Here is a 14,621-nt window from a genome sequence, read left to right on the forward strand (position 1 = left end):
ACTCCTGGGGAAATCCCGAAAGAAAAGAAAAGTAACACGAGTGCTCCGTCCCAAAATTTCGATAAAACCAAAGAAAATTCCAAGTGAGGGGGACCGCAAGCACTCGTATGTGACTAGACTCAGATATTTTTATTCTCGAGGAATCCACGAAGGCTGCTCGGTCACTAGGCTCAAATTATTGTGAATTTATATACTTTTATGGAGATGATGACTGTAATAACTCATATGATTAAGAACTCTCAGACTCAAGCTAATTCTAGTAGGAGAGATTAAATGGACAAGTATTTGAAGCTATTTCAAGATATGGGGTCGTCTCTCTTTTCTAGAAGAGGAAGTCCTGTGAAAGCTCAGAGCTGATTGTTAAGAGTGGAAAGGAGTTTAGATGGGTTGTTTTTTCCTCTAAAGAGGAGGGTTACACGGACCACTTTTGCCTTAGAAGGAGAAACAGACAGATGGTGGTGAGGTCAGTTGCAGGAAAAATTTAGGGGTAGAGCCAGCCATATGATATAGTGGGACGAGTTAGTGAATACTTTTTACGACTGTTTCATACCACTTTTAAATAGAAGGCAAATGCATAATAAGTTCATTAGATTTGTGCAGGGAGATCGATCTATTATGCATTATAAAGCTGAATTCACTAAGCTTTCAAGGCATGTGCTCCATCTATTCCAAATGCAAAGAAGTATCACATGTTTTTGTTTGGGTTGAAGGATATGATCTGACAACTACTAATTCCTCTTGGTATTAAAGACTATTCAATACTAGTGGAGCGGGCTATACGGGTGAAAATTGATTTTTAATAGACTCAGAAGCGCAAGGAATTGCACAAGAGGAAAAGCTTGGAAGAAGTGACACCAATAGTTCATTCTGGAAAGTCTAGTGGGAAGAAGATAAAGCCCTACACTAAGGATCCGTTTGGGGCAGCTTGTGCGTTTCAGGATAAGCTGCTTATCCTGAAACGCGCGCGGGCCGACTGCAGAGGTCGACCCGCTACCTGCGTTTAGTGTAAAAATCCAAACACAGTTTCGGATAAGTTGGTGAAACACGCGAACGAAACAGTACGGCGGCGTTTTCAAACGCCGCCCGCACTTATAAGCTGCCCCAAACGGACCCTAAAGAAGTTATTAGTCGGATTGATAGTAAAAATATAGAGCCCTATGTTAAGTACGAGAAGCAATATCATGGTGAATGTTTATTTGGTTTGAAGGTGTGTTATTTATGCATACAACCTGGACATCAGATGAGAAATTACCCTCATTCTGCTCAAAGAGCCACATCAAATGCTAACTCAGGAAGGGATTTAGCTCACATAATTTTTCAGGAGGGATCTACTTTTAGATATGGTCTGCAGAAGATGATAGAAGCTGGTACTGTGACTTGTAAGAGGCAACAAAGGTAGAACATTTGACCAAGAGTCTATTCTTTAACTCATCAGGACCCTATTCTTTAACTCATCAGAACTTAGAATAATCTATTGTTATTGATGTTGATGCTGAGTCTATTCTTTAACTCATCAGGACCCTATTCTTTTAATCTATTGTTATTGATGTTGATGCTAGTTTGAGGAGTGATTTGTCTTTGGAGTGTTGTGTTAGTTATCTACTGTTGAGCATCATTATGTACTTTCATTTTAAAAATCGAGTGTTGTGTTATTTATGTTGTTATGATTCAAATGTTTGGAGATTCTTTTTTAGTTGAATGACATCTCAGATGTTGGATTTATCATATATGCTTTAGTTATCACTTGATAAGAATTAAAACTTCTTGAAGATTTGTGAATAGTTCATGTTTAATCTGCATGATGTTTAGATGGTGTGAAGTTCATGGATTTCGATGATGAAATTTTATATGGAGCCATTGTAATAACTAAAAAATAAAAATAAAATAATAATAATAATTAAATAAAAGAAATTAAAGAATAATTTTTGAATTGACGACAAAGGCTCGATCAATAGTCACGATGGTTTTTTTTAAAAGTTGGGTATTTTATTCGAACCACAGTGAAGAAATCATGAGCGACATAAGAGACTCAGGCGAGGCGAGTGAGAAGACGAAATAGAAGAAGAAAAGGAGGCAACACAAACCCTAGTCGAAGGAGAAGTGCTATTGATGTTTTATGTTTCTATTTATGTATTTTATTTTAATATAGTGCTATTAAATTAGTATTAACATTATGGATTAACAATATTAGATTTTGGAGATGCAAAAGGAATAATAATTTTAGATTGTGAAGTGTTCAAAGAAGAGAAATAAGTGATTAGATTTATGTTTATGATATTATAAATAGACATAAATAGTTAAATTGAAAGTACTTTCGATCTTAATTGAATGACAATAAGAGTTTGTAGAGAATCAACGAGGCGATTAAGCAATGGAATAAGTATATGAACAAATCTCCTAAAGGCTTGAGGTTAGTAATTGTATTTTTAAATAACAATAATATTTCTTATTACTTGTATTTTTTATTTCAAATTCACTCTTTATATTATATTTCATTGAGACTTAGGCTACAATTGACTTTTCATATTATTTTGCATGAAGCATTCATGAAGCTTTTATGTATAAAGAACTATATTATAATTTTCCTAAAAAGATGTCACATACATGCAAACTCTAGTCTAGGTGTACATATCAATTTATTCACGACCTATAGATTTAGTAAGTGTATTTATTCATTAGTAAATAAATATAAAGTATCTCATGAAAGAAGAATATATGATATGATGAGTGTATACATGATTGCTTGTATCTGCATGAAAAAGAAGTTCACTCCCTTAATGGCAGGAGACGTTAGTGTATTGACACACGTAGATGTTATCCTACTACTTTAGACAATTGTGATGTTTAGATTGCTGACTGCTGTGCCAACAAAAGAATATCGGCTAGGAGTGAGCAGACACCTTTCCACCTCTGATGATCATGTAAATTAGATTATAAATCATTGTCCCAACAAGATAATATTGGTCAGAAATGTGTTTGGTTATATTTTGATGTTTTTCCTAAAACAAATACGAATGTTAATAGCATGAAGTAAAAGTAAAATTAAAGATTAAATATTGAAGAGTACAATTAAAGTTAATGCATATCAATGTATAAGTTTATTTTAATAAGTATAGGTCAATGACACATTTATTAGATTATTATAAGATTTTTCTAGAAATATAAAAGATTAACATGCACATTATTTTATTTTTGGGCTATTGTAGTTTTGAAATGTGATTACTTCTGGGTTATCTTTAGATAACTGATTATGTTTTTTTAATATTTTTTTTAGGTTTAAAATTTTAAATAAGATGAATACTAGAGGAGCTAATGTGTACAGGAGGTGAGAACATCAACCACGAAGGTAGCTTTTTTTGCTTAATTGAAATGTTTCATTTGTTAATTAAAATATTTTTTTAGTGGCTCTTTCAATTAATATTTAGATATTAAACTATTAGTGATAGAAATATAATAATAAAAAAATTTAATTCCACCGTCCGACTGTTTATTTCTTTCTTGGTTAATTTCAAACTCTGGGTCGGATCGTGAAATCTTATTTTCATTTAATTCTAATAAATTAAGATTATTTTTTATACAAAATTCCCAAGTCTTGTTAAGTCTACCTTTACCGTTCTTCATATAAGTCAAACTTAAATCATCTACGCTTTTAACTGAGTCATTTGATGGTCGACATTTAACGTAACCAAATCATGTAAGGCAACTCTCTCTGATCTTGTCTGTTACTAGAGCTACTCCAACCCTTTCATGGGCTTATTCTTTTCACATTGTGTCTCAATGTGTAAAGCTGGTCATCTACTAGAACATTCTCATCGTAGAAACACTTAATTTTTTGCTTCTATTTTACAAGCAAACTTTCTGCACCACAAACCATTTCATGTCTCACCACCATCTTATAAAATTTTCCTTCAGTCTAAGTGATACTTTCTATTACACAATAGGCTTGATGCATTCCTTCACTTCATCCATCCAACTTGAATTCTACTAATAACATTCTATATCACCATCACTTTGAACTATTAGGTCTACTCAAATGAAAGTCTTTAAATTGTAATGTTGACCTCCATAAATCAGTTTTTTTCTTGAACTCTCTCTAACCTTATCTTTGGATATCATTAACAAAAACATACAACAAAGTACATCCTCTTGTAAATGTCCAATAAGAATATCCATAGCTAAAGCAAAATGATATGTGCTTAAAGCCAATCCCTGATGTAATTCAACTGAATTGGAAAATACTTTGTCAATCTTCCTAGCGTTAGAAATCAAGTAATAACTCTAGTATACATATCTTTAGTTGAATATAAGCAATAACAACACCTTTTTAAAAACTATGCAAAGTACACTTGGATCCTTATCGTAAGCTTTTTCTAAATCAACAAAAAATTATGTAGATCTTCTTTACTCTCTATGTACTTCTCCGTCAAACCTCTTAATAAATGTATAGCTTCCATAGTAGACTTGCTCGACATAAATCCAAACTACTTTTGTGAACTTTTTGTATCACGTCGTAATATGCTCAATTATTCTCTCCATAATTTTACTGCATGACTCATTAACTTAATTCATCTTTAATTTACACTTTTTTGTGCGTCCCCTTTATTCTTAAAAATAAGAACCAATATACTCTTTCTCTACTCATGAGACATCTTTTACCTTTTTAAAATAATGTTAAAAAGTTTAATAAGCTAAGAAATTCCCAAATCTCCTAAAGATTCCCACACTTATGTTGGAATATTATAAGGTCATATTGCCTTTTCACACTTCATTTTTTTAAAGCCCCCTCAACTTATGTTCTATTAATGCGATGATAAAAATAAAAAAATAATGTTGTTATTTATGATATTAAGATCATTAAAGTCGGTCGTATTTTTACAAATTTCATTGAAAAATTTATCAAAATATCTCACCTATCTAAGTTTAATATTTTCATTTAAGAGAAGTACTTTTTTATTTTCATCTAACACATGTAACTTGAACTAAAATTTTATTTTTATTCTCTCTTTGCTTGATGAGTTTATACATATATCTTTTACCCCTTTTTAGTTTCTAATATATTATTAAGATCATTAAAGGAATAATTATTAACATCACAAATTATTCATTTAGAATTCCTTAGAGTCACGTTATATTTTTCCAAGATTTTACATCTAAACTAATTTTTATAATATAATATTTATTTTTTATCTTTTCATGCACACTATTATTTCTCTACCAATTATTTTTATTCGTAAGAGTTTTTTCCTTTGATATCTCAAGCACATTTTTTACAACTTGCTTAATAGTACTCCTTATTTTAGCCAACATAATATTATTTTTTCATCAACATCCTAAATCTTAAGATCTTGAAGTTAACTCAGAAAAATAGTTTTATTTGTCTTTTAAACGCCTTTATTTAATTATATAATAATATATATTTTTTTATTTTTCATATTTCAACCATTCATTTTTTACAATCAAAAATTAATAATCGATGATGAGTATTTAAATTTTTACTTTGAATGATCTTACAAACTTTAAAATCTTGACGCTTTATTTTTTCTCAAAATAAGATAATTAATTTGTGTTTTATTTAATCCATTCGTAGGTATTATCAATAATAAAATCATAATTAAAGCAAAATTTAATGACTCTTTTTTTTATATGTGTGCAACAAATATAAAAAACAAATTTTGTCAGAGAAAAATTAAAAGTACATAAGACAAAAAAAATATGAGGAACTAAATTTCTCAGTATATGAAAACTAAAAAATGGCTCATTTGAATCTTCTAGATTAATGTTTGATGAAAATAGGAGGTGATGATAGTATTATTATTGTTATTGTTGTTGTTTTTGTTGTTTTTGTCTTCCTTGGTAGGTAGAATAAAAAATCTTTTATGTATTAGGAGGTCAACATTGTGAGTGCGCTCATATGAGCCATATGCTTGTAGAGCATCATGTTCATCATTGTGATCATAAAATTAACGAATTGAAGAAAGTTGGTCAAGGTCAATGAGAATGCATTGGGGTGATGGAGCAACACCACTAATTGAGAAGCTTCTAGAGTGATTATTGTTTGGCTCTTATCCTTTTATAGCGCATTCAAAGTTACCATGCCTAAAAATTTTATAAGATAAGCAATGAGATGAATGATTTTAAATTCTATTTTATGTTAATATTTAATAGATGAGCCAATTGACCCTTATATTTTTAAGTGAAAAGTAATCTCTAACCTAACTAGAATGCTGGTCACTACCGATCTAAAGATATGAGCAACATAATTATCTACTTGTAAAAGTTTTCTAAATATTGAACCTAGTGAATATAGAGAGGATTGGTTGAAATAATGTAGTCATAATCGAGGGAATGATATCTAGATTGGATTGATTGATGTTTCCTTTGAAGAGTCAAAATGGGGTGACCTTTTTAGCATATGCATTGGAATACTATTATATAATAAGTTTTCGAGAAGAAAGCCTAGTATAGTTTGTTTTTGAGCATAATTAAATACTTATATGATGGGAGTCTATGAGTCCAACATAATAGCCTCCAAACAAATATAAATCATATAAAAAGTTATGAATAATCTTTATGTTAGGATGATCCAATGAGAATTTATCAATAAAAGAAAAAAACAAAGAGGTCTAGCAAGCTCAATGATCTCCTTATCATTGAAGATATGGACAAGTTTGCCCTATTATATTGCAGAAAGCTTATGAGAATATGAAAATGCTTCTTGATTAAAAAAATAAAGGAAAATAATTGTTTGTTGAAGATGAAAGAACTTTTATCATTTAGCATATCAACAATATCTAGAAAAAGTGAGGGCGAGGGACAGGAGGTTTCACTGAGGTGACCTACCTTAGTTATAATAACAACCAAAGAGTGAGGAAGAAGTGTTTATTGAAAAATCAGTGGCAAACGATGTAGTTCATGATTGTAAAAGGAAATAGTAGGTAGAGCAACGACTGAAGATAAGGAAGAGAATGAGCAAAGACGATGAAAATGAGGGGAAGAACTAAGTTTAGAAAAGATGGGAAATAGGATGGAGAATAAGACCTAAAATCATTTAAAAGAGAGAGAGAAAGAGAGGGAAATTTCTACGGTAGTAGTAATACCGCTAGAAAAGGAAGTTGACGCAATGAGTCATCGACTAAGAGGAGTTGACTGTTAAAAATTTGAACCCCAACGTGTTGGAAACCATGGGCACATATGAGGGGCAGGAGCCCAAGCCCTCGCTGCTTGATGCTGAGGGCTTCATTGGTGATGAGAGGTGCTACTTTGGCCGTGTGCTATTGAGCGGCGCAAATGGGAGCAATTGGAGGATCATCAAAATTTTTTTTTGTTAGAATATAGTTTGAAGTAGTTTCCCTATTAATAAGAAACTTCTAAGGTGATATGAAGTTTCTCTACTCTTGTCAGTTACAATAGCTTTTCAGAATCTTATGTAGTTATGCTTGAGTTTTTTCTGGAGTCTATTAAATGAACTTTTTATTATCTTTAGTTTGTAACTTCCCTTTAGTATTTTTTCCTAGCTGGATTATCTTATACCCTATATTGAAGTACCTGTTAAAGGTAATTGTTGTTGGTTTTGTAACTACTCTCTTCTTGGTCTTTGTATTTTTGTGGTTATTATTTGTTCCTTTTCCAGTCGCCATTGAAATATTACTTCTCAAGGGTCAATGCTCAATAATAAGTGCTTGTGATTAATAACCTCTGAATTTGTAATTCTGGATTCTGATGTAGTTGGAATTTTTTCCTACTTACAAAAAATATTATTTGGACTAAAGAAGATTGTAAATGGAGCTACTACTTGAAATCTGGAACTGTGATTTATTCTATTTCTGTTTATCCTTTTGGTTGGCATGTGACAGGTTTTTTCTATCAGTTGCTAATATTCATACACCATTTGACAAAATTCTATTGGTTTCCTGCTTGATTAAGATTAACTTGGATTGCGCGGCCTTAGATAATTAGATTTCCTGTTAGCCTATTTTACTCCCAGTTTAACTTTTTAAAGTTTTAAAGTGTTAGCCAACTGTTGAAATTGTTTTTTCTGCCTAGGATTTGTTTGATCTAGTCGAAAAAGAGATGGATATTCTCAGTTTCACAAGCTTTGGTGGTCACAGTTCAGATTTGTCTTTTGCTAATGAGGTCGAGTTTGAAACTAGCTCTGGTAAAAACTCTGAGAATAAAGAAACTATTGATGGAGGCAGCAGAAAAAATATGCCCGAGAAAGGATCAAAGAAAAAAAGGGGAAAGCATACTGGTTTTGTAAAGGTTGAAAATGATTCTGATGCCCAAGAAAGGGTTCTTATGAAAGGCAAAAAAAATCAGCGGAGAACTAAAGATGCAAATTCAATAGAGGCAAATGGAAAAAGTAAGGTGAACGTGGCAAGCTTAAATGGCCCTTCCGAAGAATGGATTGCTAAAAAAATTTTGGCAGTAGCGCCAGATCTGGGAGAGATGAGAGGTACATTCTTTACAGATCACAGAAAAATGATCTGTGCATTATCTTCTGTATATGCAATGGACATTTTTTTTTGTTCTTATTGTCTTCTCTGATTTATGAATTGTAGGTCCTGATGATCTACATGCGATGCTTAGTTCTTTGTCTTCCCACTTGAGGCCATCATTACTGGAGTCTTTGGAGAAGAGAAGAGCAACATTTCTACAAGAAAATGCTAAGCGAAGCCGACAGCTGCTTGATAATTTGCAGAAACAACTTGATGAGGTTCTTTTATGCACCAAAATATCGCTTAAAGGAGAAGCTGCACAGTTTTATCTGCACCTTCTCTAAATATATGCTATTTTTTGTTTCAACCTTATTGTGTAACTCTGTGCAGATTATCCACATCAGGCATGCACATCCTCTAATATAAATGAACTTTCAATATCTATCATGTAATGGTGTCTTTGTTTTCTTGTGTATTAGGCGCTCTTGGATTTACAGTTATATGAAAGAGCACTGGATCTTTTTGAAGATGATCCTTCTCTCTGTGTATGATCCACAGACTGAATTGTTACTAATTTTCTGAATGTAATTTGCTTAAATGATAAGAGGAACCTTTCCAAGTGCAGACCATTTTACACAAGCATCTACTCAAAATACAGGCAGCCCCCATTGTGGACAAGCTTCTTCAAACTTTGGTAAATATAGCCTTCAATGTATTTTTTTCATCGAACGTTAAATTTTAATTGTACTGATTGACGGAAGTCTTACATGAGAAGAAATGAAAGAAAATAATAGAAAGAAAATAAAAGATAGAAAGAAAGTATGCTTGTGCATTATATGATCCATTTCAAGTATTTCATAGAAGGGCTGCATGAAGTAGCTTCATTTAAACCTTTAAATTGAATAAATGTTATTCAGATATAATCATATTGATATTATGCATTTTTTATGGTGTCGATCTTTCTTTCTTACTTATATGGCACATTTTAATATTGCCTGTTATTTTATGTAGGTCATGGATAACAAATTAAAAAATGGAATTGAAATTGAAGAAGGTGAAAATCTGGATGCTGCCCAACTTACTCCTGCAAACCGTGTTTCATTGGTCTGAAACCATGTCTCATACATGACTTTGCATTTTTTGTTTTCATCGGTTTGAATTTAAAGTTGCCAACTTTAATGAAATGTTTATGTAATGAAGGCAAAGAGCTTGCCCAGTTCATTATCATTGAAGGCCCAAGCTGTTGTTGAAGCATTTGAAGGGAAGGTTAGTGCCTGATAGAAATAATCATTGCATGCGTTTTTATTAAATGCTTATCATACAAATGCTATTGTCAATTATTTATGCCTCTGTTGTTTTTCTTAGATTAGCCTTAGGAATTCCTAAATGCTTTTATGAGATTAATTTTCTGTTCTTGGCAAAATTGAACAGAGAATCTTTAATGTCTTTTATAATTGAGGTTTTTTTTATATCTGTTCCTCCTCTAAAAGCATTCTCTTTTGGTATATTTTCGGTAACCTTTAGGAGCTATAATCACATGATTATGCTGAAGTCCCTTTTATTAGAGCCACCTTGCTTGTATAGAAATTTCGGTCCTTTTTGAGTTTTGAATTAATAGCATTTTTATTTTTAATGAAATAACTCTATTTAATGCCTTAATGGTTCGGAAGATTATTCATATTGTATATTTGTATTTTAAATAAATTGCAGTAGGTTCTGTGAACCTTAGATAACTTTACAACTAATATATATACATCATTTGGAAAAAAAAAGAATGAATCATGGTGCAGTGTGATATAATTATGAATTTGTTGAATATCTTCACTGGAATCAAGAATTAATTGATATCAGGTGACTTGCGAACTTGATAATATTAAGGTTTTGCTAGCCTTGTTATAATATGTTTACTCAAGCAATGTCACTCCTTTTGCATGCTGCCATTCCTTGTACTATTGCATGAAAGAGAAAAACTATAACCAAGAAGATTTCTATGATTTTGTGTCTCTTAATGTGTCCTTCAATCAATTCCATCAGGTTGATAGTACCATTTAAATAACAAGTTATAGGATATTTTGTTTGACCGTTTATGAAGCAGTTCGTTCCTTCCTCGCTTTTGACTTGTTTCCTTTCTGAACTATACAGTTTTATGGATGTATTTTTTATGTATGTTTCATGCCTAATGTCTTGATACATGAGAAAATAATGCATGGTCACTGTTTATACTGTTATGTAAAGACCGTTCATTCTATGCACACGTTCATGAGTCATGCAACTTTGTGAATCTATTTTGAATCATACTTGTGTGAATCTATTTTCAATCATACTTTTACTCATGATACCTTGATTGATATGAACTGAATTTTTATCAGCGTGTGGACACATTCATGGCTACATTCAAGGTTCTAGCAGAGGAGAGGTCAGTTATTAAATTTTTTTTACCTCTGTGAACATATTATATTGCTTTTACGCTCTTTATGTTATTATTGCAGTGGGCTGCTATTGAAGAAGCTTGATAAGAAACTAGAAAAATCATTATTGCAAACTTATCAAAAGGTATGCTTATATTATTGATAGGTAAGTGCGGCTCCATGAAGGGTTACTACTTTTTTAATCTGACTGTGTATCAGCTGGTGTCCTTTTTTAAACATTTTTCTGTTATGGCCTTGGAAATGCATCTCATGCATGTGAAACAAAGAAAGACACCCGTTAGAGTTGGTGTTTATCGATCCTCAAAGGCATTATTTTACTTGAGTAATAATGTGCAATTGTAAGTTAACATCGGCATGAAACCTGGTTCTTTCTTTAGGAAGATGCTGCATGTTAGCTGAAGTCTTGGATTAGTGTTACGACAGTTAATATTTAGAAAATTTCTTGTTAACATATTCTTTTTTTTTTTGTATGCCTAAACTGCTGCTTGACAACCGGCTCAAAAAAAGTTATTTAATTTCTTAAACTGGACACAATAAACTTCCTGTTTAATGTTAATGGTGTGATAGGCACTGGTTTCATGGATGACTAGAAAGCCATTTGGCGAGTTTCCTTGAATGACACAGCCAAGATTGCTCAATGTGATAATTTCCTGTTTTTGGACCCTTGGCTAGTTTTCCTTACTTTTCTTGTGCCTCCCCCGCTTTTTTTTTTCTTTTAATTTTGTCAATTTTCATTTCTAGCTGTTGTTATCTAATACTAAGGTTAAATTGACGCATTTGATGTACTGTGTTTTGTAGGGTTTAATCTCACAAGTTTCTTCCGAAACAGATCCAGTTGTACTTTTGCCTAAGATCGTAGCTTTACTTTATTTGCAGGTTAGCAAGTTAACCATGCTATTTTATGCATCTCTCTCTAATTCTTCAAAAGTTCCATTTGAATATTATGTCTTCACTTTTTTTCAATGCTCAGGTCTTCATTAATGTGCTGTCTGTGACTGTAGGTATACAATAAGGCTCTTCAGGCACCTGGAAGGGCCATATCTGCTGCCGTTTCTAGACTTAAAGTACTCACAAACTCTTGATACCTTTACTTGGGCTCTTTGATTTGTATTTCACTAACATTATTTTTCAAATCTTGAGTCTGTATTGACTTTGTTTTTCACATGTGGAAACTAATAAACCAACTACCAAATGCTAACAAATGCTTCTTGAATCTTCTGGGAGCCAAAAGAGGAAATGATCAGCCAAACCAGATTAGCTAGATGTTGTTTGAGAATTTTAGCTACACCAAAATTAATATGATCACATACTAAATTAGGAAAAAACCTAACTAGACCATCGACTAAATTAATATGTGCCCTTGCATCACATCCATTTTTTTATAAATCTGATCTATTCAGTCTACAAGATATGTTGATTTACTCTCAATCTCCTTCTCATACACCCTCAGTCACACATACATAGGAAAATATTTCTCATCAAGCTGCAGTGATTACTTGGGCTTTCCTTGTCGGTGGCACTGTAAGTTGGGCCTTGGAAGGGCTTTTTGGTGGCCTTTGGGATTACAAGTAGGACCTCATTGTATTTGCAGCTCTTATTTATGTGAGCTGTCATGTGGAGGGAGATGTTGGGTGGTTTGGCTTCGAGTTATGCCATTCAACATCCTTTGTTATTTACGTGTACGAGGAGAATCCTTGAAGAGTTAAAAACCTTCCCTTCGGACTAACATACCTTGAACATTCTATAGAATTGCTAGTTCGTGTATCGCTGCTAGAAGGAAAGTGGGTATTTAGATGATAAATTAAGGTAGCAATTACATATGGTGGTTGCATGACATCATTTGAGGGAATAGTTGTTCTCTATAATTAGTCAAAATGAATATTAGAAGCAAACGATAAGGACTTGGATGGAAAATTTATGAGAATAAAGGTTGCATGGTGTGGTTTGAATGAAATGCGAATATGTAGATGGTGTCAAAATTAGAAATGATAAATTAAAGGAATGATTATATTAGAGAAATATTATGTATGGCTTCTATTAAAGATGAGATAATTGAAAATAAATTTATGTGGTGTAAAAATAAAGGATAGAAAATACAAATTAGGTCGATAGGTAAAATAAATGTTAGTGGACTGGAAGGAAACGTAAGAGTACATTAACAGAAGTTGTTCAAAATAATTTATGAAGAATAGATTTAATAGCTTTGTCAACACTCAACATGAATAAATAGAAAATGAGTATTCATGAAGTTGCCCAATGATATTTGGAATAAGTCTGATTATGATTATGAGCCTTGCTTGAAGGAAATTTGAATCAAATGTATATTCTTAGGGCTCATTTCGCGCTGTCAGTACTTAGGTTTTCTTTAGTGTTGTTACTTCCACTGCTCACACGGGCGAATATAAGGGGAACTTAGAGAGGAAGGGCCCCCCAACATTTAATGAACTGCAAGACGACATCGGATATAAGCATGCCAGAAAACAAAATAAATAAATTAATTAATTAAAAAGAAACAAACAACAAAGATACTAGCAGGGATGCTGAAAGATACAGAGAAAGAAGGGAAAGGAAAGGAAGGGGAGAAAAATCTTCAGTTGTATTTCCTCGTTTTTTCTTTATTTTTTTCTTTTTCGTTTTCCTCAATGGAAGCTTTCAACTGAAAGAGGCCAAAAACTGTCTTTTTTAATATGCATGCAGATCTTTTTAAGCCTCCTATAATTTTCTATTTTCATGCCTCTATTCTTTTTGAGGCCAAAAAAAAATTTATTGCAATTTTTATCAGAATTATACTATAATCAAATTATTTTTGTGCCTTGTGTATTTGACTTTTGGCTTTTGCCTAAGAGGCATTTTTTTGCAATCATTGCCGCGATAACGCGAACTCCTTTGTGCGAGGGCGGCATGGACCAGTCTAGGAGCGCCGCTCGACCATTCTTATAAGTGGATTTCCCTCCTATCGAAAGTGTATTTACCCTAAGTCTATAAATATGTATTTTTGTGTTTTTAGGGAGTTTTTGGCTTAGATTTCCTGCCGACATCCATTTTGCCCTTCGAGGGCTGTATTCAAAGGAATGGATGGTGCTCCAGCTCTATTTCTCTCCCAAGGTAATGTTGATAACCCTCATTTTCCTTCAGCATCCTTCCCACACTTCTCCCATCCGCTGTTCCCTATTGTAGCCGCCCGGAACACTTGTTGACGCTATTCTTCATGCAGTTTCAGCATTCCAACCCAAGTTCCTTGTGATTCCAGCGCCCCTGCTTGCTGCCATCACTGTTCCAGCCCCCTGCTATCCACAATAATTGTTCTCCTTGTGGAACAGTCACTAACCCTCTTATAAGTGGATTTCTTTCATATCGAAAGTGTATTTGCCCTAAGTCTATAAATATGTATATTTGTGTTTTTACAAAGTTTTTGGCTCAGATTTTCCACCGACGTCCATTTTTCCCTTCGAGGGTTGTATCCAAAAGAATAGATGGTGCTCCGGCTGTATCCCTCTCCCAAGGTAGTGTTGATAACCCCCATTTCCCTTCAATATCCTTCCCACACTTCTCCCATCCGCCATTCCCTGTTGCAGCCGCCCGGAATAGTTGTTGACGATATTCTTCGTGCAGTTTCTGCATTCCAACCCAAGTTCCTTGTGATTCCGGTTCCCCCGCTTGCTGCCATCGCTGTTCCTGCCCCCTTCTTTCCACAATACTTGTTGTCCTTTTTTCGAAACAGTCACCAACCACCCCCTCGCCCCCCTCCCCCCTCCCC

At 33.2% G+C, this 14,621-nt stretch overlaps 1 protein-coding gene across 2 annotated transcripts in view; it reads left to right on the forward strand.

Moving 5' to 3' along the window:
• LOC110020584 (E3 UFM1-protein ligase 1 homolog) overlaps nucleotides 1-14,621 on the forward strand; it is a 78,350-nt gene that overhangs the window by 29,492 nt on the left and 34,237 nt on the right. The window contains exons 9-18 of one of the 2 annotated variants that reach the window (XM_020718734.1): nucleotides 8,044-8,452; nucleotides 8,559-8,713; nucleotides 8,915-8,980; nucleotides 9,061-9,129; nucleotides 9,447-9,539; nucleotides 9,636-9,701; nucleotides 10,805-10,851; nucleotides 10,925-10,988; nucleotides 11,663-11,740; nucleotides 11,866-11,928. In XM_020718734.1, the coding sequence (XP_020574393.1) occupies nucleotides 8,044-8,452; nucleotides 8,559-8,713; nucleotides 8,915-8,980; nucleotides 9,061-9,129; nucleotides 9,447-9,539; nucleotides 9,636-9,701; nucleotides 10,805-10,851; nucleotides 10,925-10,988; nucleotides 11,663-11,740; nucleotides 11,866-11,928 (1,110 nt within the window). The remainder of the gene's footprint in view (nucleotides 1-8,043; nucleotides 8,453-8,558; nucleotides 8,714-8,914; nucleotides 8,981-9,060; nucleotides 9,130-9,446; nucleotides 9,540-9,635; nucleotides 9,702-10,804; nucleotides 10,852-10,924; nucleotides 10,989-11,662; nucleotides 11,741-11,865; nucleotides 11,929-14,621) is intronic. The other variant, XM_020718735.1, reaches the window with a different exon arrangement.

Source organism: Phalaenopsis equestris, unplaced genomic scaffold (genome assembly GCF_001263595.1).
Source record: "Phalaenopsis equestris unplaced genomic scaffold, ASM126359v1 Scaffold000104, whole genome shotgun sequence".
Taxonomy (NCBI): Eukaryota; Viridiplantae; Streptophyta; class Magnoliopsida; order Asparagales; family Orchidaceae; genus Phalaenopsis; species Phalaenopsis equestris.